This window comes from Bos indicus, chromosome 2, assembly GCF_029378745.1.
Source record: "Bos indicus isolate NIAB-ARS_2022 breed Sahiwal x Tharparkar chromosome 2, NIAB-ARS_B.indTharparkar_mat_pri_1.0, whole genome shotgun sequence".
Classification (NCBI taxonomy): domain Eukaryota; kingdom Metazoa; phylum Chordata; class Mammalia; order Artiodactyla; family Bovidae; genus Bos; species Bos indicus.
The window spans coordinates 23651107-23678966 of NC_091761.1; the positions used below are offsets into that span (position 1 = coordinate 23651107).

General features: G+C 42.1%; 1 protein-coding gene across 8 annotated transcripts in view; it reads right to left on the reverse strand.

The window, feature by feature from the left end:
• The window catches only part of RAPGEF4 (Rap guanine nucleotide exchange factor 4), a 333429-nt gene that overhangs the window by 86978 nt on the left and 218591 nt on the right, over positions 1-27860 (reverse strand). For 6 of the 8 annotated variants that reach the window (XM_019970793.2, XM_019970802.2, XM_070803239.1 and 3 more), the window contains 4 exons: positions 11147-11200; positions 10725-10831; positions 6539-6660; positions 4857-5040 (listed from right to left, as the gene is read on the reverse strand). In XM_019970793.2, coding sequence (XP_019826352.1) covers positions 4857-5040; positions 6539-6660; positions 10725-10831; positions 11147-11200 — 467 coding nt within the window. Of the gene's footprint in view, positions 1-4856; positions 5041-6538; positions 6661-10724; positions 10832-11146; positions 11201-19384; positions 19409-27860 lie in introns of those variants that run through there. The other 2 variants (XM_070803249.1, XM_070803236.1) reach the window with 2 other exon arrangements.

The following is a 27860-nucleotide window of genomic DNA, read 5'->3' on the forward strand; positions in this document are numbered from 1 at the left end:
AACAACAGACTGGTTTGAAATAGGAAAAGGAATATGTCAAGGCTGTATATTGTCATCCTGTTTATTTAACTTATATGCAGAGTACATCATGAGAAACGCTGGGCTGGAAGAAGCACAAGCTGGAATCAAGACTGCCAGGAGAAATAGCAATAACCTCAGATATGCAGATGACACCACCCTTATGGCAGAAAGTGAAGAGGAACTCAAAAGCCTCTAGATGAAAGTGAAAGAGGAGAGTGAAAAAGTTGGCTTAAAGCTCAACATTCAGAAAATGAAGATCATGGCATCTGGTCCCATCACTTCATGGGAAATAGATGGGGAAACAGTGGAAACAGTGTCAGACTTTATCTTTTTAGGCTCCAAAATCACTGCAGATGGTGACTGCAGCCATGAAATTACCCCTTGGAAGAAAAGTTATGACCAACCTAGATAGCATATTGAAAAGCAGAGACATTATTTTGACAACAAAGGTCCGTCTAGTCAAGGCTATGGTTTTTCCAGAGGTCATGTATGGATGTGACAGTTGGATTGTGAAGAAAGCTGAGCGCTGAAGAATTGATGCTTTTGAACTGTTGTGTTGGAGAAGACTCTTGAGAGTCCCTTAGACTGCAAGGAGATCCAACCAGTCCATTCTAAAGGAGATCAGCCCTGGGTGTCCTTTGGAAGGAAGGATGCTAAAGCTGAAACTCCAGTACTTTGGCCACCTCATGCGAAGAGTTGACTCACTGGAAAAGACTCTGATGCTGGGAGGAAGTGGGGGCAGGAGGAGAAGGGGACGACAGAGGATGGGATGGCTGGATGGCATCACCTACTCAATGGATGTGAGTTTGAGATGGTGATGGACAGGGAGGCTTGGCGTGCTGCGATTCATGGGTTGCAGAGTCGGACATGACTGAGCGACTGAACTGAACTGAATCCCCACCAGGTGGCGCTAGTGGCAAAGACCACCCCCCCCCCCCGCCCCGCCCCCCGCCCCCGCCCCGCCAAGTCTGCCAATACTGGAGACAGAAGAAACATGGGTTCCATCCCTAGGTCAGGAAGATCCCTTGGAGAGGTGTATGGCAACCTACTCCAGTATTCTTGTCTGGAGAATCCCATGGATAGAGGAGCCTGGGGGGCTACAGTCCATGGGGTCGCAGAATCAGACACAACTGAAGCGACTTAACATGCTGTTAGCACGCACATTCCACTGGATTACAAACTCTGCAAAGGCAGGAACTATTTCACTACTTTCAAAAAACCTCTTTGGCAGATGCTCAAAAATACATGTGAATTGAATGGCATTTCTGTCTCCCTTGAAGCAACTGAGAGCTGAGGGACATCAGAGCTGGGGCTTTATGTTCATTTGTTCATTCAATCACTCAGCAAAGGTTTGCTGATAGCTGGCTTGGCATAAGGCACAGAGCTTGGGATATGCCCTTTTCTAACTTCCACATCAAGTTCAGTTTCCCTCTTCAGATCATGTTCTATCGATATGTACTACATTTTCCTTTGTAGCATGCAATGCAGCTGTTATTAAATGATTATTTGCATAACTAGTTGTTAATGGTCTGGCTCCTGCCCTAGACAGAAAGCTTCAGGCTGGGGGTGTGACCCTCTAGTTTAATGCTGCAGCCTTTGCAACTAACATAGTATCTAGGACAAAATAAATGCTCAATAAATATTGGTTAAATGACTAAATGAATGAAATAAAATGAGCTATGCCTTTGCCTTTAAGAAACTCAGTTTACAATAATGTTTCTCTCTCTCTTTTTTTTTTTTTTACAATAATGTTTCTCAACAGAGGCTTTCTGTTTAGGGCAGCTTCTTATTTTGTAGGGTTCTAGGAAGAAAGCTGAGCACTGAAGAATTGATGCGTTTGAACTGTGGTGTTGGAGAAGACTCTTGAGAGTCCCTTGGACTGCAAGGAGATCCAACCAGTCCATTATAAAGCAGATCAGTCCTGGGGGTTCTTTGGAAGGACTGATGCTAAAGCTGAAACTCCAGTACTTTGGCCACCTCATGTGAAGAGTTGACTCATTGGAAAAGACTCTGATGCTGGGAGGGATTGGGGGCAGGAGGAAAAGGGGATGACAGAGGATGAGATGGCTGGATGGCATCACTGACTTGATGGACGTGAGTCTGAGTGAACTCCGGGAGATGGTGATGGACAGGGAGGCCCGGTGTGCTGCGATTCATGGGGTCGCAAAGAGTCAGACATGACTGAGCAACTGAACTGAACTGAACTGAGGTAGTGGAGTGTGTTCAACATCCCTAGGTCCTGCCACGGCCCAGCAAATGCCAGCAGTGTGGCAACCAAAACCCACAATTTCTGATGCCTGCCCCTTGGGGCTGGCCTGCAGCTGTTTCAGAACCAGTGTGATATGGGCTTGAATGAACGTGGCAGCAAGAAGGGATGGAGCCAGGACATGAAGCGGAGGTAAACAAGGGACAGTGAGACACGGGCCACAGGGAAGAGCGGAGAGAAGCAGTCTGAGGGCAAGAGCACAGTGCAGCGTGAGGGCCGTCGTCTGAGTTCCCCAAATCCAGGGGATTCTCCCGTCTGTCCACCCACCGCCCCCACTGCCCCACCTCATGGTCCTTCAGGGCTCAGAGAACATCAATTGCTGGGCAGGTTTCTTGAGTACAACTCATGATGAGATCAGTGAAGCTCTGGCTTTTCTCTTTGGTAATTTTGGACTTTCCCGCAAAATTTTTGTTTGAAGAGAGGGTTTTGAAGCTAAAGGAACTGAGAATCATGGTTGTGGAGTTAAGGATGATGATGCTGATTGGGTAGAGGGAAGGCCTCTGAAACACATGGTGTGCAATTAAGAGAAAGTTGTGACCAAAAATGAGCTATGCTGAAGAGCCTCCTTGCAGCTCAGAGTAAGGGCAAGGGAGAGGGAAGAATCCTGGGGAAAGGGGAGGAGGGTGCAGTGAGAGGCTGCTGGGAGGTGGGGCCCACACCAGGAAGCTGGTCTGAGGGACATGGAGATGTGTTAAAGGGCAGTGCTTCTGTTGAGAGCCACTGGTAAATGGAGGTTGGCCAAGCCAGTGACTCAGAGTCGACACCCACAGCTGGCTGGCACCAGTTGCTGGGTGGAGTGGGATTTCATTTCCAGCAGAAAAACATAAGCCCTGTGTGCAGTGGCTGCAGGACCGTGTGCCAAGTCAGCCTTTAGTGAGAAGGTTTCCCTGAGGCACTTGCTTCTTTGTGTGCCCCACGGGGGTCGTGGAGTGTCCTAAACAGCTGAGCCTTGAAGAGCTGACGCTTTTGAACTGCGGTGCTGGAGAAGACTCTGGAGAGTCCCTTGCCCTGCAAGGAGATCCAACCACTCCATCCTAAAGGAAATCAGTCCTGAATATTCATTAGAAGGACTGATGCTGAAGCTCCAATACTTTGGCCACCTGATACGAAGAACTGACTCATTGGAAAAGACCCTGATGCTGGGAAAGATTGAGGGCAGGAGGAGAAGCAGGTGACAGAGGATGAGATGGTTGGATGGCATCACTGACTCGATGGACCCAAGATTGAGCAAGCTCCAGGAGTTGGTGACGGACAGGGAAGCCTGGTGTGCTACAGCCCGTAGGGTCACAAACAGTCAGACATGACTGAGCAACTGACCTGACTGACTGAAACAGAGGAAGGAAGCAACAGAGTCTTTCTGCATTGATCTGATTAAACACTTGAGGGTCCTCAACTTTAGCGAGCAGGTTGCTACTGATGCTCAGGTAGGTTTCCACTGAGCTGGATGGGAGGGAGCACCTCACTGGACGAATGGAGGCCCTGAAGAGTTAACAGAGCAGTGGTGTCCTCTTGTGTCTTTAAGATGAAAGCCCTGATTCTAAAAGATACGTATACCCCTATGTGCATCACAGCACTATCTACAATAGCCAAGACATGCAGGCAACCTAAATGCCCATCAACAGATAAATGGATAGAGGTGGTACATATATATTGATACCATGGACTATTACTCAGCCATAAAAAGAATGAAATAATGCCCTTTGCAGCAACATAGATGAACCTAGAGATTTTCATACTAAGTGAAGTAAGGCAGGCAAAGACAAATGTTATATGGTGTTACTTATATGTTGAATCTAAAAAGTAATACAAATGAATCTATATATAGAACAGAAAGACTCACAGACATAGAAAGCAAATTTATGATTACCAAGGGAAAAGGGAGGGGGAGGATAAGTTAGGAGTTTGGGATTAATAGATGGAAACTGCTATACATAAAATAGATAAACAACAGATTAACTATATAGCACAGGGAACTATAGCCAGTGTCTTGCAATAACCTATAACGAAAATAATCTGAAAAAATATATGGAACTGGATCACTTTGTTGTGTGCCAGAAACTAACACAATATTGTAAATCAACTGTACTTCAATTTTTTTAAAAAGAATGTGTCTTCAAGCTAAGGAGAGAAGGCTCTGCATGGGGCAAAAGAATGTGCTGAATGAATGAATGTGGCATAGGAGAACAGGCATGAAGTCCACAGTCCTGACATCCTCTGTCCTGCTGCATTAGAAAGAAGGGGGCTGCCCCAGGCCGGCACAGAAGCAGAGCAGTTTCTGTTTGTCATGGACCAAAGGTTGTTTAATACGTGGACTCCGTTTTGACATCCTGAGCCGACTGCTAACAGTCTCCAGAGTTTTAACTCATGCAATAAGGGAAATGGAACTATCTGGCTCAAACATAGAAGAACATAACAGGAGGCAAACACTGCTGCATTGCCCCTTTGCAGCCTCTCCTTTGGCCCTGGGTGAAGTCAGGCCAGGACTTTTGAAGTCAGCCACGTTTCCCTCCGCACAGGGGCAAGCCTCGCACAGGGTGGCCCCAGCGACCAGCTAAGGGCTCTCACTCACGGTTTGCGAAGGACCATCCTCATGTGGGCGTCCGGGCCCATCTGCGACAGCAGCAGCATGGTGTCCTGCAGCTCCTCATCACACTCCTTTTTTTCCTCCTCCGTAGGCAAAGGGGCGTCCTCATGCTCATCATCCAGAAACCGATAAAATAAATATTTGTCTTGGAAGTGATGCTCCTGATCCACTACGGGAAACATGGGGGCAAGCGTCAGCCGTGGGCACCTCTGCCTCACAGCCCGTTTGCCAGAAACGAATGATGGTGTCAGGCAAGACAGCCAAGTGGCAGCGAGGCGGTGGGACTCCTCACCCTTTTCCCGTGGCCTCGCCCAGGGCCCTGCAGCTGGAAGACGGGACCTCCGGGTTGCAGGCATGCACCTCACAGCTCTCTCTGACCCGCCCATCTCCTGAGCTGCCCTAGGACTCTCCTATGAGAACCGGCCAACTTCCCTGAGATGAGCCCTCTGACCAGTGAAATTGCCTTGATGACATTTTCTAGTGTGTGGGTTACACATCCCAAAGAGGAAAATGACCAACTGCCAGATCATGCTCTATAGTGGTTTTGTCAAAGCACAGACTGAAAAAAACCTGACTTTATCAGCATCAGAATTGATTTTTTTTCTTTTTATATCTACTGTTTATAACCATGTCTGTCTGCACTTTAAAAATTAAAATAAAATTGTCTGAGCAAAGCTGACAAGACCAACCATCTAGGTCATATACCCCTAGTATCTAATAATAATTTCCTTCTAGTTCAAGTTTTAAAGAGTTTTTTTTTTAATCATATTGCCTTTAAACCAGAAGATTTAGATCTCTGAAAGACAAAGTCATGAACTTGGTTTATAATCTGTCATCTATGTGTCTTAAAGTTTTAAGCTCCTTTTCAGGAGGGAGCATCAACACTGTCCAAAGATAAGGAGTGATAAATCCTTGCTGCTCAAAAATATGAATCAGCATCATCTGGGAGCTTGTTGGAAATGCAGACTCTCTGAATCAGAGTCTGCATTTTAACAAGAGTTCCAGGTGTTCTGGATACACAGTAAAGTCTGTGAAACACTGGCAAGACCATCATTACATTGCCAGGTATTAAAGGAAAGATTTTAGTAGTTTGTCTGTTTGGAAAAGTGATCCTTAAACAAATGGCACGAAGAGTTAAACCACAGTCCCACTCCTGTCCTGAATTGTTACTCTGCTTAGATATCAGGGGCTACAACCATAGAGCACGCATGATTTTACATACGGTCATTGCGTGGGTACACAAATTGGCTCTCCCAGAAAACGCAGGTTCTGAATTCATTACTCTTTCATGTCATCAGCCTGGCCACACACTTCATTGCTCTCATTTGGCCGCTGCATCAGGATTGCTGTGCGATGCTCAGAGTATAATCACGCTATCAATGAACCGTGAATGCAAACTAATAAACATAATTGGAACTGATGCACTCGGGTTGCAATTTCATTTTCCCTTCATACGTTCTCCCAAGTTAGGAAGGTACAGTGGTGGAACACTGCAATCAACGGCATCCATTTGCTGCATTTGTATTGCTAAATGAAGACGCCAGCTCTGCGGGTCCCTAAAGAGATCATAATTCTTTCTGGCCCGTGTGGGAGTTCAGCCACAACCAACCCAGGGAAACACGCTTGGCATTTCTTGAGGGCTTTCCAGGGACCGCGTGTCATCTTACCGTGGTTGAGAACGCTGTCTTCTACCAGGACTTGCCACATGCCCACAGCTTGCGTTCGGGAGTGAACACATGGAGTCTGCTGCAGCATCCAGTCCACCAGCTCGGTCCCCACACAGCACTGTCTGAAGAGTGGCGGGACACAAAGGAGGGGAGGTCACCCACTTGCAGATGAAGGATGGGAGACGGCTTCTGAGAGGAGCCCCTCCTGAAGGGCTTGGTGCCCTTCTACCCTTTGGCAAACAAAGCACCACACGATATGGGCACAGGTTCTCAAACTGTTGTACAAATCAACAAGACCACTCAACTCACAGGCAACCTTCTAGGCAAGGCTGGCTAAACTTCGAAAGAGCATCATAAGTTGCAGCCCCAGGGGAGACAGAAGGGTTGCTAGGCAAGAAGCATCATCTGGCAGGTGAATCCCAGGGCCAGAAATTCTAAAGCTGGTCCCAGAAAATTTCAGGGTCAAATGAAGTGTTAGTCTCTCTGTCGTGTCTAACTCTTTGACCCTATGAGCTGTACCTTGCCAGCCTCCTCTGAGGATAGAATTCCCCAGGGAAGAATACTGGAGTGGGTAGTCAGTCATTCCCTCCTTCAGGGGATAGCCCGACCCAGGGATTGAACTTGGGTCTCCTGCATTGCAGGCAGATTCTTTACCAACTGAGCTACCAGGGAAGTCAAGTGAAGGCAAAGCATAATTCTGACTTCTTTCCCCTGAGCTTTGTGAGGAATGGGTTAAGGTTTGTGAGGCCCTAGGAGGTGCTCTGTGACAGGCTCTGGATAAGTGCAAAATTATATACCACTTTCTATTTTCAAGTAATACTACTGAGCTTCCTCAGAGGGGTGTTGGGAGAAACAAGCAATTAGTGATGCAAATCTCTTTGAAAAAAAAGTTCAATGTAATGAACATCAACACTTTGACAGAGCCTGTCATCTGAAGAGCTCCAAATGCTTTCTGTATAGGCACATACTCATCACTATGATGCCCCTCGGGGGTAAGATGGTCAGGATGGGCAAACTATTAATATGTACATTAGTTAGGAAGCACAGAACCACACACATACACACGTTAGGAAAGCTTCTGTGGGGAGAGAAGTGTTTGTGGCATGACCATTCAGTTGAGGAGATGGGATGATGTAGTCTGAGGGAGGAACCCTAAGGGACAGAAGGACAAGCAGAGAGTTACAAGCAGCTGGCTGCCTACAGCTGGGTCTAGGTCACTGGTGGCCTCACCTCCTGTGCTGAGGATGCCACCATCTTTGAGGCACTGAGGCTGGTTCCAGCCCAGGGAGTTCCTCTCTAGTTGAACTGGAGGGGATTCCTGGTGCTGATCCATTCTAGGAAGAGCGTAGCCCGGGAGGAGTCATGAGCTCCAGCACCAGGTCTGCTACATATTAGCTGCATGACTCTGTCTATATCGTTTCAAATTTCTGGTTCTTAATTTTTTTTTTATCTATAAAATAAAAGAAGAGGGAAAGATAGCCTCGAAGGCCACGTCCGTTTCTAAGATTCTAGGAACTCTGAAATCTATCAGAGATCCTGGGATGTTCTAATTTGGATCTGACCCACCACACAAGGAAGATGTCCTGAGAAGACTATTAGATTTCCAGGACTGCTCTGATTACAGACTATTACACATTAGAGCCTCAATGGGCAAAGAGGCACCTAGTTACTCTTTGTCCTGAACCAAATGTATGATCTGTCGTGTTCCTCTTCTAATTTGAGAATTTATTAATGGGAAAAGTCATGTAAAAGTATAAAAAATCAATTTAATGTGGCTTTTAAGTCAATGATTACTTTTATGAAAAAAAGCACATGGAATTGAGATGATCCCAGGGCTTTGGGGCCCTGGGACAGGGAATAAGGATCTTGTATTCAGAACAAAGACACATGGTGGTGCGACTTGTAGCTGATGGAATCATGGGTTTCCTCTCGATTAATGACATTTAGTTATTTTAAGATTCACAGCTGACCTCTGGTGTGGTAATCACTGGGGATGACACTGCATCTGGGCAGACTTTGACCCCTAATGCTGTTGTCATGATGGAAGTGGGGAGAAGCATGAGTAGGGGAGGGGATGAAACGGGAACCAAGATCTGGGACCAGGCACTCAAAATGTCCTGCAGGAAAAGGAAATCATGCCTCATGGGTCATTATCAACAGATCATTAATTTGTGTCATAGGGTGTGGAATAGAGTTAACACCTATGTTTCAGGGGTTTAAAATCTTACTGCTATGGAGCAAGAAAGAGATTATGGTTTCTGACTTCTAGTTTCCAATATTTGTCACCAAAGATGACATCTTTAATGGAATTTCCCTAGCGCAAGTCAACACTTGCGAAAGCATAATCACATTTTAAATTAAGGAAAAGAAATTAGAAAGTAAAAGGTCCTTCAGCTGTATGAGACTCTGAGAGTCACTTGATTAGTTAAAGAGGTTGAGCGCTCTCCCTGAGGCCACAGACAGGTGTTTGAACCTCTACTTCCCTCCAAATTATAGCAGTGTGTAGGAACTATAGACTTAAAAAAAAAGGATGAACTTCCAGAGTTGAAGGAAAGGCTTCCAAATGTAATCATCCAAAATGGTAGCTGGTAAATATCCATATTATAAGGGCAAGAGGCGCAATCTGTCCTTAGAGATGGAACATGTCCCAAGAAGAACATGCTACTGATTAAAATGTTTCTCAGATCCCACCAAATAGAATTCCAGAATTCTATTAAGAAGAGGCCATTCTAAATGTAACAAATAGGGCCTTCCATAGTGGTCCAGTGGGGAAGACTCTGTGCTTCCAATGCAGTGGATGTGGGTTCAATCCCTGGTTGGGGAACTAAGATGCTACATGCCCTGCAACGTGGCCAACAAATTAAAAAAAAAAAAGTAACAAATCATTTTGGTCTTATAAACATATTCATGACAAATGCAAGCAGAAGACTGTTTGCATAGAAAGCAGAAAAAGTGATCCTAAGAGGAAGAATTTGCCATGCATTTCCAGCTTTCCTTGGGAAGAGACTGGATTTTGAGGCAATATATTCAAACATTCACTGTAGGGGTGAGTCAGGAATAATTTTATAAGTTCTATCATGGTTGACAATAGCTAGAAAGATATATATCCTTTGTGATAACTTTAAAATTTGTATTCTAACTTTTCACTGTTTTATGAATTTGGTTCATGTGAATCAAATCAGTTTTGACTCATGCTAAGTCTAATGGGTTCTGAGATCATGTCTAGGCTAAATGAGACAGAGGGCCCTACAATTGCTGAAAGAGGACTGTGAGTCTGAATCATAGGTGCAGGGAGAGAGAGTGAAGGCTTATGTGCCATAAACAGGCCATTCTAGTTCCTGAATCCTTTCTGAATTGATAAAATCAAAAGTTAAAGGTGAGACATGAATCCTTCATTGACCCACTATGGTTCAATCATCTCAGAAGGTCAGCTAAATCACATGGCCCCAGTCTTAATCATTTCTTAACTCCAGTGGCAGCCATAATGAGTCTTTATTCTGTACGATCAGAGGTGTGAAAGAGTTGAATATCTTACTATATTCACACTACAATGAAATCCTACATTAGAAAGTAAATTATGTAAAGGGTATTTTATATTTTTTTCCCTCCTGTATCCTTAGAGTTTGAAACACAATAATGCTTGATGCCCAGTAGGTACTTAACAAATGTGTAGAATGAATGAAAGAAACTTAGAAGTCAATTAACCTTGGTTTAAATCCTGGCTCTGCCACTCACTAGATTTGTGACTTGATCAAGGAAAACTATTTAATCTCTCTGAGTCTCAGATTTATCATCTGAAAAGTGGCCCTGTATCTCCCCTATAGGTTGTGATGAGGATGAAATGAGATAATGTATGGAGAGTGGTCTTTCTTGTTCAGGGCTTCAAGTATAAATGAACACTCAGTAAATGTTAGTTGAATCTCATCTAAATCTAGTAGTTTTCCTAAAATATACTGGCAAACAGAAATAAAGGTTTTCGTTTCCTTGTTCATCACACTTAAACCAGTGTCTAAGCAAATTAGTTCAGGAGTAATTCCTGGGAATATTAAGGCTAATTAGAGTTAAGTGAGGATCCAAGGCAAGCTCAGAAATTCTAGACCCTGGAGGATTATAAAACATGCTGCCTGTAGATGGAAAACAGGGAAACACAAGTTTGTTATAATTTCACAATTTATATCACACATACCTGTATGTCTTTAGGTGGTATTTTCTATCTCTTATCATGTGAGGTGCTCGAGAGAGAATGGCGTTTCGTAAAATTTTTCCAGCCCTGAGGATCTTCTCTGAAGGAACCTGAATTTTCATCAAGTGAGAGGAGGGGGAAAATAAGGAGGAGAGATTATAGATGGAAAACAAACCAGATAAATCTTTAAATCACTTTTCAATCTGACTCTGTGCTTAAAAAATACAGTTCATTCATACATATGCATTGTTCACTTGTGTGACATGTCACTGTTTTATACTGAGAACCAAGACACACTGATATGTATTGTTTCTAGAAAGTGTATTTGCAGTTTCCTGATGTGCTGCTCTGACATATGGACCACTTCTCATAGTTACTTAAGAAACTAGCTCTGACGGCTCATCAACCCACCTACATCCCATTACCTTGGTAATGGTGTTAGCAGGACGAAGAGGAACGTGAGGTTCAATGAGAGGTGTCTGAAAAATAAAATGTTAAAGCAAAAGAAAATTAAACAAAAGTTCACTAAAGAAAATTATGGGTTGGGGATAATAAGAAACATCTATTTTTATAAAACTCAAAATAGAATTAAAAAAACAAGAGATAAAACCTGCCTAAAGAACTTGAATGCACAGGCATTCAAAGGGCAAGGTTAGACCACTCTATTTGCCAAAATTTAAATATAAATTATTAAAAATGAAAAAACCAAACAGGAATGATTAGATGTTTGTAGGCTTAATGAGAAGGGAATCAATATCTACTCAAAGCATAACAAACATCAGGGCAGAAGAAAAAGCAAAACAAGGTAAACATGAAAAGAGATTAAAATGATCTATCTCAGAGGATAGAGAGAAAGGATTGTTTAAGAATGGAAATGAGTGATTTCATCCTCTCTCATGCAGTTAAGATTCTTTTCCTGAAATCTGTATTTTTAGCAAGTTTTAATTTTTTAAATGATGCTTCTTGATGGTTTAACACACTCACATTCCCTGAACCCACTGGGGCAGCTAGGCTACCATCTCTTCCATTTACAAAGTGGTATACAAAGTTTTCAGGTTCTGTGACTGTCAGAACTGCTCTAGGATTTAGAGAAAGCGCTTATAATTATCCATTCTTCAGCTGAAGGTGTTGAATTGAAATTCCAGGGAAATGACTTGCTATACAGCTACACAGCTGAGTCCCCTAGTCCTACTTAATCTTCTTTGCTCTGTTTTTCTGAAATATCTGGTAATGGCGTTTCCAAACAGAGGAGAAAGACACATTCCATCAAAGACTGGTAGAACCATCAATACAATGCTGTTTATGCTACTTCCAAAAGGTAAGAGAAGACAGCAGATTTACATACGAGATTGTTGTGGGCAGAATAATAGCCCTCACAGATGTTCATGTCCTTATCCTCAGAACCTATGAATATATTCGATTACATGGCAAAAGGGACTCTGTGGATGTAATTAAGTTAAGGCTCAAAATAAGAAGATTATCCTGATGGTTCTAGGTAGGTTCAATGTAATTGTAAGGTCCTTAAAAGATGGACAAGGGAGGCAGAAAAGTTAGAACCAGAGAGATAACAGTGGGAGTAGACTCTGCCTGATTTTGCTGGCTCTGATGGTGGAGGTGGACATGGGCCAAGGGCCAAGGAACCAGGGCAGCCTCTGGAACATGGAAAAAGCAAAACAACAACATATAATCATGAGCTCCTCTGGAGGCTTCAGAAGGAATGGGCCTGATTTTAGCCCAGAGACTAATTTCAGACTTCTAAACTATAGCGCCATAACGTTATTCATTTCTGTTTTTTTAAGCTTGTGGCAATTTGTTACAGCAGCCACAGAAAAATAACAGATTATTATACTTTACACTAATAACCCTTACTTTTTGCAAATAGAAGCCATTACACTGAAAATAAATTAGTAGGGTCTTCTTTTGTCCCAATTAAAAAATATAATCAATGGGGAAAATAAAAATCAATATTAATTTAAAATATGTACATAAAGGTATTCACGTCATGCATGTATAAACATATACCTTTTTTATCAACAGTAAATTTCAGATGAGTTGCTGCTTTTAATATTATAATAGAATTAAGAAAAAAAGGGAAAAGAATCCTATGTTTTAAGAAAACCGTAGATGAGAAAGATTTGTTTAGAATGAAATTGCAGTGAATTTAAACATTTTCATCACCTTGCTGGCATCTAGTAGACATCTTTTCCCTCTTGAAATCAATAGAGCACAAATGTCAAACAATGTTATAGGATTTTAGCAGCATTCTGTTTGCAACCAGCATAGACCAAGGAATGTAAATCTGGTCCAATTCAACAGCAGTTTTGAACAGAGCCCGACTTTGTTCTGACATAGCCCACAGTCTTTTATGGAAGACCTTTCATAGGAAAGGGACCATGAGCTCTGAGTCCTGTGTTTGTACCACCTCCTCAAAAAAGACAGGAGAGAATTCTGTGATGCCAAATCACCTGGAAACATGTTCAAAAGTGGGAGACCAGCATGTATGAGGGCCCTGGCAATGTGTGCAATCAAAACTCTTGATTATTTCTGAGCCATGAGTTTCCAGTATTCATGTATCTTGTCTCTTTACATTACATAGGTTGGCTTCTGTCTAGGTTATATGTGCCTGGTTATAAACCCAAACTGTAGAAGCCTCTGGTTTTTCTTGAAAATAATAGCAGAAACCCATTTCTTCTTCCTGTCTTGAAAGAGAAGCGCAGGTACATGTGGTCTAGAGTAGACAGGAAGAGGATAAGCTTCTTTTCTAATGGGGAAAAAAATATCTATTTTTCCTTTGCAGTGGTCTTTGGGAGGCTGGCTGAGCCAGAGGTCAAGAAGATGCCCATGCTCGAGAGTTAATGATGAGTGTTTATTCTTTGGTAGGCACTATGAAACATTATTTGAAGACTGCATCTTTTTGTTTCTATAGCAATGACTACACTTAAAATGCTAGCAAGTAGTCCCTAGGTAATCTATTTGGTTGGACAGTTCCCTTTTTGCTTTCCTGGAACTCTGAAAAGAAACTACTACCAAAGCTGGGGAAACATCAGACTTCAACCAATATTGTTCCTTTGATTTGCAACTTCTAACGGGGCAAAATATACACAAGATTTCCTTTTAGCACGCTAATCTTAGTGCCAGTTCCAGGACCAAGAGGCTGTTTAATCTGTTGAAAGGCAGCATTCTCAGAGCCTTCCCTGGCTCAGAAGTTTCAGGTTTGGAGGCAACATAATGAATAGACGCTTTGAGAAGGGGAACAGTCTCTTTATTTGAATGAAGCCTCCAAGGAACAAATGCAGCATGAAAGCAGAGAAAGTTTTATTTGGGTGGTGGAGGGAGATAAAAACTCGTTTTTGAAAGGGACTCTGTATTCAGTTAGGCAAGCCTCTAGGTCCTAAGAGCTGTGTTGGTGCCTAGCAGCTGTGTGCTGTGAGGTAGGGGGCATTTGTGACAGGTAGGCTGGGTCCCTGGGGCACAAAGTCATTGCCAATGCCTGTTCAGGGGCCCCTTACACAGTGACTGTGACTTTTCTGCTTTTGTATCTGCTTACTTGTTTCCTTGTTAGTTTCCCTTCACTTTCAAGTAAAGTTTTTATTTTTGAGAATTTCACTTTTGTGTTCAGGTTCAGTCTCTTCAGTAGTGTCCGACTTTGTGACCCTGTGGACTGTAGCCTGCCAGGCTCCTCTGTCCGTGGGATTCTCCAGGCATGAATACTGGAGTGGGCTGCCATGCCCTCCTCCAGGGGATATTCCCAACCCAGGGATGGAACCTGGAATCTCTTACATCTACTTGAATTGGCAGGCGGGTTCTATAGCACTGGGAAGCCCTCACTTTAGCTGAGCTTTAGCAAAATGAGGACAGGAATTTCAGTTTATAAATGATGAAGAACAACAGGAGAGGGAAAGAAGCAGGAATATGGAGATTAGTGAGAATCCAAACAAGAAAAGCAGCCCCAAAAGCAAGATCAAGGATTTCCTGTGTCAGCCTTTTACACAGGTTATCTTCTTATTACACCAATGTTTTATTGACAGAACGAAGGCCAGCAACAAAATGGACCTGAGCTCAAACAGCTAACACCTGGAAGAGCTGGGAGGTGAATCCATGTCAGTTTTATCACAGTGTCTACGCTGTAGGAACCCATGCCACCTGCTCTTTCCTCCTACAGACATCATGGCTCACACTGTGGGAGAGATAATATTCTGCTGAATTAAAGTTCACTGAGAAAAATGCTTCTACGCCCTTCTTGGTTGTCAGGAACCAGACTCAATCTTATGTATTTCCAGAAATAAGTGTTCACAATGTCCTACTGAAATGACACGTTAGCATCATGTACTGTGCTTGGTCTGAACTGACTTTTTAAAAAGCAATTTTGTGAAAATGAAACATTTGGCATCTAGGAACTGCCCTTCTAGGTCTGAGACAAATATATAAGGAACACAGGTAGCAGTCAAAGTCCAAGCAGGTAAACGGAGAGCAGTCTATTCCCGTGGAGGGAATTTAACCCTAGGAACTAGCTTCACACGTGGTGGAAGAGCTGCTAGCCAAGCAGGTAGCCCTCAGGACTGGGGACAGAAGGAGGAGGAAGCATTACTAGAGCCAAAGTCAGATGTCTGGTGGGAGCTGGATCTCCGAGGGTCATCCCTTCCTAGAGGACCAGGCATACGAGCGCAAGACTGTCCCGCATTCAATCTCCCTTTAACCATAAACCAGAGAAATAAGGGAAAATTTTCATTTTATAAATGATTAAACAGAAGAGAGAAAGAAGGAGCCTGTTGAGATGATAAAAGCTAGAAAACCAACTCTAAAGGCAAAACCAAGGACCTGCGGAGTTCAGCCTCCTTGTGATGCACAATGGAGCACAGAGAGGGCAAAGTATTGCTTAGAGGACAAACAGCCCAGGACCCCCACAGAGGGTGTTTGCTGTGACAAACACAGAGTGGGCGTAGGGCCGCCCCCTGTTCCACTCCAGCTCTCTCACCCTCTCTTCTTCCATGTCTTCCCAGCCACACTTCCTGCTGGGCTCAGGCAAGGAAGGTGGACAGTGGGTAGCACAGAGTGGACCTTCACTGATGCTTCCTGGGCTGGTTCCCAGGACTGCTCTATAGTTTGATTTAAAGCCAGAAAATGTATATCACAAATGAACCCTAGAAGAAACAGACCCCCTCTCCCATTAAATGTCATACGTTTTAATACATCAATCATGTTCTGAGGACAAAAATTCTTCCTCCCTACCTGGGTATGAAAGAATCTGAATTGGGCTGTGAAAACATGATCCTCAAAAGCTAGGCAGAGAGGACAGATAAAGGCAGGGGTATTCAGCTTTCTCTCTGCTTTTCTTGGCTTTCTCCCCTGAAGACTTCCCTTAGGAGTGACCGTAATTGGTTTTTGTTTGTTTCTGGAGAGGAGATGCATTCTAGTGCTTTTTATTATGTTTATATTACTACTGAAAAGGAGAGGCAGTAAGGGAAAATATTCCTTTTGGCACCAGAGCCAATTCAGAAATACTAATCAGGTGATGAAAATACGAATTTAGCCTCTATTACAAGATGCACAATAACTCCCCAGTAGATCATAATGAGGTATAAGGCACTGTAATAGGCCTCATGAAAAACCATATTCAGGCCCTTTTCAAAGGGTGTAATTCTTTTTACTCCAGTATTTGCTCATAGAAGCCTTTTGCAAGGCACAGCATTTTAAGCCAAGAGATAAGAATAACAAGGTAGATTGGGACACAAAGCTCATGGCAGAACTCTGGCAACCCAGCGTAATAAAAAGTCATATAAGCCCACATCCAATTCACGTATTTAATGAAGGCATATTGTGTGCAGAGCAATGTGCTCGGCTAAAGGACAGACTCTGATAAGTACCTGGTCTAAATGTGCCCTAGATCTTTGGGGGAAAGTAGAACTTTTTATGAGTTAAACAATTATCGAGAATCTGAGTCAATGAATAAATGGATTTTAAATTCATCTTTTCTCAGTTCAGGTGAGAAAATCTTTAGGAAGTAAGAAGAAACATATTTAATTTTTTTTAGTGAAAATGATATGCTTTTTAAGAGTTACATTCCTTTATTTTGGCATTGTGGAAAAATACAACTGAAGTCTTAGAAATTTGTGTCTCTAAATCGCAGCAAGATACTCTATGATCCACCTCCTAGATTAATGGAAGTAAAACCAAAAATAAACAAGTGGGACCTAATAAAACTTAAAAGTTTTTCCACAGCAAAGGAAATTATAAACAAGATGAAAAGACAACCCTCAGAATGGGAGAAAATAATTGCAAACGAAGCAACTGACAAAGGGTTAATCTCAAAAATATATAAGAAGCTCATATCAGAAAAACAATCTAATCAAAAAATAGGCAGAAGACCTAAACAGACTTTTCTTCAAAGAAAACATACAGATGGCCAATAAACATATGAAAAGATGCTCAACACATTCACTATTAGAGAAATGGAAATCAAAACTACAATGAGGTATCACCTCACACCAATCAGAACGACCATCATCAAAAAATCTACACACAATAATAAAAGCTGGAGGGGACATAGAAAAAAAGAAACCCTCCTGCTCTGTTGGTGGGAATGTAAATGGTAATAGCCATTATGGAAAACAGTATGGAGATTCCTTACAAACCTAGGAATAAATATATCACATGAGCCAGCAATCCCATTACTGGGCATATACCCTGAGAAAATCACAACTCTAAAAGGGACATGTACCATAATATTCATTGCAGTAATGTTTACAATGGCCAAGACATGGAAGTAACCTAGATATCCATTGACAGATGAATGGATAGAAAAGCTGTGGTACATTTATACAATGGAATATTACTCAGGCATAAAAAGGAACAAATTTGAGTCAGTTGTAGTGAGGCAGATGAACCTACAGCCTCTTGTACAGAGTAAAGTAAGTCAGAAAGAGAAAAACAAGTATCATATATTAATACATATATATGGAATCTAGAAAAGCAGTACTCATGAGCCCAGTAAAGAATGGACTTGTAGACAGAGTAGGGGAAGGTGAGGATGGGACAGACTGAGAAGGCTGCACTGACACGTATACACTCTCATGTGTAAAATCAGGCTTCCCTGGTGGCTCAGATGGTAAAGAGTCTGCCTGCAATGCAGGAGATCTGAGTTTGATCCCTGGGTGAAGAAGATCCCCTGGAGAAGGGAAGAGCTACCCACTCCAGTATTCTTGCCTGGAGAATCCCATGGACAAAGGAGCCATGCAGGCTACAGTCTATAGGGTCACAAAGAGTTGGGTACAACTGAGCGATGAACACTTTCACATGTGTGAAATAGTTAGTGGGAAGTTGCTAAATAACACAGCAGCCCAGCCTGGTGCTCTCTGATGACCTAGAGCCTAGAGCTGGGGGATGTGGGGAGGAGAGAGAGGCTCAGGAAGGAAGGGATATATATATAATTATGACTAAATATAATTGTCATACGGCAGAAACCAACACAAAATTGTAAAGCAATTTCTGACCAATTAAAAATAAAAAAGAAATGTATGTCTCACAATAATTATGATGAGTACCATTTTTTGGTTGAGCAGATGAAATTAAAAGGACTAAATCAGGATTGGGAACACGTGTACACCCATGGCGGATTCATGTTGATGTATGGCAAAACCAATACAATATTGTAAAGTAATTAGCCTCTAATTAAAATAAATAAATTTAATTTAAAAAACAAATAAAAGAATTAAATCAGACTCATACCAATGTCATCACTCTGAAATAACTCTGTAAGTTTCCCATTTGTTAAACAACAGAAAATTCATCAATAGACCTCTTTGGCGTCTATCAACAGGTTTTGTTGTTTTTTGGTTGTTGTTGTTTTTAAGTTTTTCCTAATTCAAAATTGACTTGTAGATTTCCAACTTCAACTTGTAAAAACTGTCACTTCTGCTGTTACAAGAAAAAGCTGAAAAAGTGAAAATAACAACTTCTCTCAGGCTCATCAGAGAACTGACTATGTCAAGAAAACTGTCACCCTGAAATCTGGCAAAATAGGAGAATCCAGTCATGGCTGACATTTGTCTGCCTGGATTGGGAGCCACATATAGGTAGGAATACTTAAACAGTGTTAAACTAAACCAGGAGGCTACTAGACTGAGGTGGTTCTAATGCCTAGAGGCCTGTGTAAGCAAATCAAAATCTCAGCCTGTAACTGCTTCCGGGTTCTAAGGTTGAAACTCAAGGACAACCAACCATAGCCAAGCAGGCTTTACACTATGGCCGATCAGTAATTTCCTAATTTTGCCTTCCTTTTCTCTATAAAATTACGCCTCAAGCTCCCACTGCTGGAGTGCTCCTAACCACTTCCAGTTTGGTGATGCCAGATTTGAATCAATTTTTGCTCAAATAAACTCAACATTTTTATTATGCCTCAGTTTATCTTTTAATTATGGTAATTTTAGTGAAACTTGCTGGAGTTGAATGTGGAGTAGCTTGAGACTGAGAAACTTCTGGGGGGTGATCTTAGGTGGGCCCCACAAGTTCATGGGTTTTACCCCCGGGAACGCCACAGGAGTCTTATGGCGACAATTCTCATGGCTCTGGCAGGGGGAGGAGAAGAGTGAGCATTATGATATATATCCAAATAAATATAACATAACCAAGCCTACTCTCCAAGGACTTTGAGAGTTTTATCCTACCTGGGGGAAGGGCATTTCTTTGTCTCTAGCCTCCTCCAGCCTTCCTGTCTCACCTAAGGGAAGAAAAAGCAGCTAAGAAATAGTTGTGAAAGTCCCATTGCAGGGACACAGGCCTACCAAATGACTGAGATTTAACCATAAGATTATAGGACTGCTCTTCCCACAAATGCCCCTCACCATGCCAATATAAACATAGTGGATTACAGCTGACAGACATTTCTATTCAGACTCTATCTAAGGAGGAGATCTTAGGGAAGCCCTAACACAGCAGAGAAGACAAAAAGGAATCAGAAGATTCTGGAATCTATATAGCTATAGCAAATATTAAACACAGCCCAACTCCTAGCCAGAGTAACATAAAACCTCACTCTGAAGGCTTATTTATCTCAGTTTCTATTACCCAATACATCATGCCTGGCTTTCAACCAAAAATTACAAGGCATGCTAGAAGTCAAGGAAAAACAGAGTCTGAAGAGACAAAATAAGCATCAGAGCCAGGCTCAGATGTGACACAAATTCTGGGACTGTAAGATGGGAAATTCAAATGAACTGTGATTAATATGTTAACTATGGAGTAGTATTCTGTTAATAATACTAATAAAAAGTAGGCACTATGCAAAAATACATTGTGTAACATAAGCAGAGAAAGAAAAACTTAAAGAGACATCTTCCTTCCTTCTCCTTCCTCCATAGACCAACCTCAGAGAAGGAAGAGCAGAAGGTGGATGGGAATTAGAGAAGGCAGGCCATCCCCCTTAACAGTGCTGGAGCCGCCAGCCCAGCCTCTTCAGAGAGTCAACCCCACCAAAAGCTAAGAGTTCAAAAAAATGGACCTAGCAAGGTACCGTGGAGATTAACAAACTTATTCTACAGTTTATGTAGACAAGCAAAACACTCAGAATAGCCAACACATTTTTGAAGGAGAAGAACAAAGTTGAACTGATGCTACTCCGCTGTAAGACTTACTATAAAGCTACTGGAACCACACTGTGGTACCAGCAGAAGACAAATGTTGAGTTGGCCAAAAAGTTCATTCAGGTTTTTCTGTACAACGTCATGGAAAAACCCAAACTTTTTTGCCAACCCTATAGATCAACAGAACAGAAAGCCTAGAAATACACCTACATAAATATAGTCAATTGATCTTTGGCAAAGGAGCAAAGACAAAACAATGGAGCAAAGATAGTCTTTGCAATAATGGTGCCAGGACAACTGATGTCCATATGTAAAAAAAAATGAATCTAGACACAGATATTATATTTTTCACAAAAATTAACTCAAATAAACATAAATTAACATAAAATACAAAGCTAAAATAAAACTCCTAGAAGGTAATATAGGAGAATACCTACATGGCCTTGGATATGGCAATGACCCTTTTTTTTTGAGGTTGGGTCAGCCAATCTAGAGTGCCTATCATCTATTGATTATTTTTATATACTAGACAGATCACCCAAGGATCCTACAATGGAGGAAAGTGAGAGAGTAGGAGGGTGCCCACAGCCTCAGTGCTGTGAACAGGGGGACAGGATTGAAGCCCAAGACTGTCCAGTCTCAGAGCGCCTGCCTTCCCACCATGCCCTGGGATCTCTAGGTTACCAGTTTATTATGAAAGGAGATACCTCAGGAATAGCCAGGCAAGAAAGCAAGGTATGAGGGAAGTGGTGAAGAGTTTCCATACCCTCTCCGGGTGCACCACTGTCCTGGAATCTCTATGTGTTCACTAACCTGGAAGTCTGGCAATGACTTTTTAAGATACAATACCAAACGCACATAAGCCATGAAAGAAATAACTGATAAACTGAACTTTCATTAAAACAAAAATCTGCTCTGTGAAGACAATGTTAAGAGAATGAGAAAACAAGCCACAGACTGGGAGAAAATATTTGCCAAAAACACCTATAATAAAAGACCGTCACCCAAATTATATAAAGAACTCTCAACACTGAAAAAGAAAACAAGCTGTTTAAAAAAGTGGCCCAGAGACCTTAACACACACCTCACCAAAGAAGGTATGATGCTGCTGCTGCTGCTGCTAAGTCGCTTCAGTCGTGTCCGACTCTGTGTGACCCCATAGACAGCAGCCCACCAGGCTCCGCCGTCCCTGGGGTTCTCCAGGCAAGAACACTGGAGTGGGTTGCCATTTCCTTCTCCAATGCATGAAAGTGAAAAGTCAAAGTGAAGTCGTTCAGTCGTGTCTGACTCTTAGCGACCCCATGGACTGCAGCCTACTAGGCTCCTCTGTCCATGGGATTTTCCAGGCAAGAGTACTGGAGTGGGTTGCCATTGCCTTCTCCAAAAGAAGGTATACGGATGGCAAATGAGCAAATGAAAAGATGCTCCCCATCACATGTTACCAGGGAAATGCAAATTAAAACAAAAAGATACCACCACACACCTATTAGAATGGCCAAAATCTGGAACACTGACAAGCCCAAATGCTGACAAGTTTGTACAGCAACAGGGACCCTCATTCATTGTTGATGGGAATGAAAATTCTGTAGCCACTTTGGAAGACAGATTGGCAGTTCCTTACAAAACTAAACATGCTCTTATCACATACGATTTAGCTATCAAACTCCTTGGTGTTCACCTAAATAAGTTGAAAGTGTATGTCCACATAAAACCCTGCATGCAGTATGTACAGCAGTTTTATTCATAACTGCCAAAACTTAGAAGCAACCAAGATGTCCTTCAGTAGGTGAATGTATCAGTAAACTGTGGTATATCTTTATTCAACACAAAAGGAAATAAGTTATCCAGCCATGAAAAGACAGGGGGAATGCATATTTCTAAGTGAAAGAGGTCAATCTGAAAAGGCTACAAACTATATGAGTCCATTAGATTGGACAAAACTAAGGAAAAACTTAGGCAAAACTCAGGAAGCAATGAAAAGATGAGTAGCTGTTAGGGGTTGGGTGCACGGATGAACAGGCAGAGCACAGAGGATATTTAGAGCAGTGAAAATACTCCGTATGATGTCACAGTGATGAATGTATGTCATTATACATTCGTCCAAAGCCAGGGTGAACATTAATGTAAGCTACGCACTTTGGGTGACATGATGTGTCAGTGTAGGTTCATCAGTTGTAACAAAAGTGTCCTCTGGTGGGAAATGCTAATAGGGGATGATATGCATGTGCAGGGGCAGAGGGCATAGGGACACCTCTGTGCCTTCCCCTCGATTTTGCTGTGACTCTCAAGCTTCTCTAAAAAAAAAAGTCTTAATTTAAAAATGGACATGACTAATCCTTAATAACTGAAGTAATATTTTTTAGGGCCTAAAGTGACAAAAAAATTATGGATTAAGACTGAATGTTGTTATGGTTGCTAAGTACCAGTGGGAAAGAACATATTTAACTCAACACAGTTAAGAGTGATTACTTAGGAGACAGGATTATTTCAACTATAATTTTCATGTGTATATATCACTGAGTTGAGACTCCTCAATCCAGCCAAATAAATAAACACGTTCATATTTTTTTTTAAATTGTGGTAACTGAAGTCTCTTGAGAGCCCCTTGGACTGCAAGGAGATCCAACCAGTCCATTATAAAGCAGATCAGTCCTGGGGGTTCTTTGGAAGGACTGATGCTAAAGCTGAAACTCCAATACTTTGGCCACCTCATGCGAAGAGTTGACTCATTGGAAAAAACCCTGATGCTGGGAGGGATTGGGGGCAGGAGGAGAAGGGGATGACAGAGGATGAGATGGCTGGGTGGCATCACCGACTCAATGGACATGAGTTTGGGTGAACTCCGGGAGTTGGTGATGGACAGGGAGGCCTGGCGTGCTGCGATTCATGGGGTCGCAAAGAGTCGGACACGACTGAGCGACTGAACTGAACTGAAGTCTACAGTTTAGTCTCACTATAGTTTAGTCTCCGAGTCTGACTATTTGGCCAGGCTTACAGAGCAAAAGAAACTTAAGTGTACTAAAGGCTGCTTGGGGAGTCCATAAAACTGGAACAAAGAGGTCACGACAAGAAAAGTGCTGCCCAGATGCTTCTGCTGAGTGGGCCGGGAGGACTATTCTCTAGCAGGTGCTAGCAAATGGTTCAAGTTCCTCCCCAGCACTTCCTAATGCGATGCTGGAAGATGGTATGTTTGTAGGATGAGCAAGCTTTATTCTATAGTAAAGATTGCTTCTGATTTCATCTGGTGGTGGGTAAAATCCTCTGTTAGATACTAATCTTTCTTTCAATATATGAGATCTTCTGAGCGTTCACTTCCTAGGAGGCATGCCTACACATCTACTAGACATGCCTAAGCCAGATATTTGGTGGCAAAACCAAACGTTAATTTTTTGGAGAGGCACCCATTCTTAACAGTTGGAGTATTCTCTTAAAGTTCTTACACAAAGTGGTTCATTTTTTCCTTATAAATTGGCCTGATTAGGCACAGATTTTCTCTTCATGGTCATACCAGCATATTACTATTAAACTTTCATTTCAGCTATAGGAGCTAAGAGATGCAAAATAAGCTAACCATATTATTCCACAGAGGCCACTGTCCACTGTGGTATATCTACCCTCAGCAAGCATAATTTTCATGGAACTATAAACTGTGTGATAGATTAGTAAGCCCCCTTTCCCTCCTCTGCTTAGAAATCTAAGCTTGGCCTCATCATTCATCCCTTCTCCCATTACAAGAAATTCTGTCCACAAAGTCCGGAGTTGGACCAGCAGCTCGTATAACTTAACACCAAAAAAAACGAACCCAATCGAAAAATGAGCAGAAGTTCTATATAGAAATTCTTCAAAGAAGATATACAGATGGCTGGTAAGCACATGAAGAGAGGCCCAACATCACTAATTACTAGAGAAATGCAAATTAAAACTACATTGAGGTATCACCTCATACCAGTCAGAATGGCCATCATTAAAAAGTCTACAAATAATGAATGTTGGTGAGGGTATAGAGAAAAGGGAGCCCTCCTACACTGCTGGTGAGAATGTAAGTTGATGCAGTCACTATGGAAAACAGTATGGTGGTTCCTCAAAAAACTAAAAATAGAATTACCATACGATCCAGCAATCCTACTCCTGGGAATATACCTGATGAAACCATAATTTAAAAAGATACGTGCACCTGTATGTCCATAGCAGCACTGTTCATAATAGCCAAAACATGGAAGCAACCTACGCGCCCACAGATGAATGGATGGGCATAGATAGATGAATGGATGAAGAAGGTGCTGTGTATATGTGCATACACACATACACACAATGGAATACTTCTCAGCCACAGAAAAGAACAAAATAATGCCATTTGCAGCAACATGATCAAACTAGAGATTATCATACTAAGTGAAGTAAGTCAGGAAGAGAAAGACAAGTATCATGTAACTTATATGTGGAATTTAAAACACGGCACAAGTGAACCTATCTGAACAGAAACAGAGATCAGATTTGTGGCTGCCAGGCGGTAGGGTGAGGGATGGACTGGGAATTTGGGGTCGATAGATGCAAACTATTACATTTAGAATGGATAAACAGTAAGGTCCTACTGATGGCACAGGGAACAATATCCAATCTCCTGAGATAAACCATATTGGAAAAGAATATCAAAAAAGAGGGCTTCCCTGGTGGCTCAGAGGTTAAAGCTTCTGCCTCCAATGCAGGAGACCTGGGTTCGATCCCTGGGTCGGGAAGATCCCCTGGAGAAGGAAATGGTAACCCACTCCAGTATTCATGCCTGGAGAATCCCGTGGACAGAGAAGCCTGGTAGGCTACAGTCCACGGGGTCACAAAGAGTCGGACACAACTAAGCGACTTCACTCACTCACTCATATGTGTGTAAAACTGAGTCACTCTGCTGTGCAGCAGAGATTGGCACACCATTGTAAATCAACCATACTTGAATAAAAAAGCAAAGTCCAGAATTAAGCACTGCCTCTTTTCCCATTCCAAATTTGGGAACAGTGTGTTGAGCACTTTTGGGAAACAGTGAATACAAGATTCAGAGACATGGTTCAGGTCTTGAAACTTTAGTGAATTGGTGCTTATTAATCTACAAATCTAATAAAAAACCATCACATTTCCTTTTAGAATCTCCAATTTCAATTTGGGCATGGTGGATTCTGGAAGATAACATTTATTTAATATTTAAAAATAGGATGAATACAGAAAAGCTATGGTTCAAACTCCACTTTCCTGGAAGCCAGGGAACAGGGCTCCTGCTGGGTCCACTCCAAAGGCAGATAAGTGGTTTACATAATGTGCTTCCGAAAAAGCTTTTGTACTGAAGAAGCTAATTGGCATATACAAGCCAATACCAACACATATTCTGTCCATTACTCCCCCCCCACTTCAAAATGGTATGTACGTACATTGGCTTGACCATGCTTCTCTTACTTAATATCTCTTAGAGAGCTTTTCATATTAGAACATAAAAAACTACCTCATCCTTTTTTTTGTTGCTACATGCACTTTTGCGTAACTGCATGGTACGCTATTGTATGGTTATGCTATAATTTGCTTCACAGTAATTTATTGATAAATATGTAGCACAGTGCATGAGTCTACTGTATGTGTGTGCATGCTAAGTCTTCAGTTGTGTCTGACTGTGACCCCGTGGACTGTGGCCCGCCCAGCATCTCTGTCCATGGGATTCTCCAGGCAAAAATACTGGAGTAGGTTGCCATTTCCTCCTCCAGGGGATCTTCCCAACCCAAGGATGGAACCCATGTCTCTTACATCTACCTGCATTGGAGGGGGATTATTTACCACTAGCGCCACCTGGGAAGCCCAGATGAGAAATTATGGGATACCCTATTTCTATCATCTCTGTGTTCTTAAAAACCCAGGATGCTCATTGTGGAAGAAAAAAAAGACATAGCTTTGAAATAATGACCAACCAGTAGCAATGAATATCTTGAATTTTGAAATCAAGTCTTCTTAAGAGAAATGGCTGATTCCAGGGATAAGAAATGCATAACATGAGCCTGGACTATCTTTTCATGAAAGCTAGGAAGAAAGCTATCAAAAATTACAAGCATTATGTCAAAAATGACCCAAAGCTACCTTGGGTACACAGAATCATAGATATTTTAAGGCAAAAAGAGCAGAGAAATGATCTCATCATTAATCCACCTATTAAGCACTGCCTATCTGTCCAACTGTACAAAAAAGATCTTCACAACCAAGATAATCATGATGGTGTGATCACTCACCTAGAGCCAGACATCCTGGAATGTGAAGTCAAGTGGGCCTTTGAAAGCATCACTATAAACAAAGCTAGTGGAGGTGATGGGATTCCAGTTGAGCTATTTTAAATCCTGAAAGATGATGCTGTGAAAGTGCTGCACTCAATATGCCAGCAAATTTGGAAAACTCAGCAGTGGCCACAGGACTGGAAAAGGTCACTTTTCATTCCAAACCCAAAGAGAGGCAATGCCAAAGAATGCTCAAACTACTGCACAATTGCACTCATCTCACATGCTAGTAAAGTAATGCTCAAAATTCTCCAAGCCAGGCTTCAGCAATACGTGAACCGTGAACTCCCAGATGTTCAAGCTGGTTTTAGAAAAGGCAGAGGAACCAGAGATCAAATTGCCAACATCCGCTGGATCATGGAAAAAGCAAGAGAGTTCCAGAAAAACATCTATTTCTGCTTTATTGACTATGCCAAAGCCTTTGATTATGTGGATCACAATAAACTGTGGAAAATTCTGAAAGAGATGGGAATACCAGACCACCTGACCTGCCTCTTGAGAAACCTATATGCAGGTCAGGAAGCAACAGTTAGAACTGGACATGGAACAACAGACTGGTTCCAAATAGGAAAAGGAGTACGTCAACGCTGTATATTGTCACCCTTCTTATTTAACTTCTATGCAGAGAATATCATGAGAAACACTGGGCTGGAAGAAGCATAAGCTGGAATCAAGATTGCCAGGAGAAATATCAATAACCTCAGATATGCAGATGACACCACCCTTATGGCAGAAAATGAAGAGGAACTAAAAAGCCTCTTGATGAAAGTGAAAGAGGAGAGTGAAAAAGTTGGCTTAAAGCTCAACATTCAGAAAACTAAGATCATGGCATCCAGTCCCATCACTTCATGGGAAATAGATGGGGAAACAGTGGAAACAGTGTCAGACTTTATTTTGGGGGGGCTCTAATATATCTGTAGATGGTGATTGCAGCCATGAAATTAAAAGACATTTACTCCTCGGAAGGAAAGTTATGACCAACCTAGATAGCATATTCAAAAGCAGAGACATTACTTTACCAACAAAGGTCTGTTTAGTCAAGGCTATGGTTTTTCCAGTGGTCATGTATGGATGTGAGAGTTGGACTGTGAAGAAAGCTGAGTGCTGAAGAATTGATGCTTTTCAACTGTGGTGTTGGAAAAGACTCTTGAGAGTCTCTTGGACTGCAAGGAGATTCAACCAGTCCATTCTAAAGGAGATCAGCCCTGGGATTTCTTTGGAAGGACTGATGCTAAAGTTGAAACTCCAATACTTTGGCCACC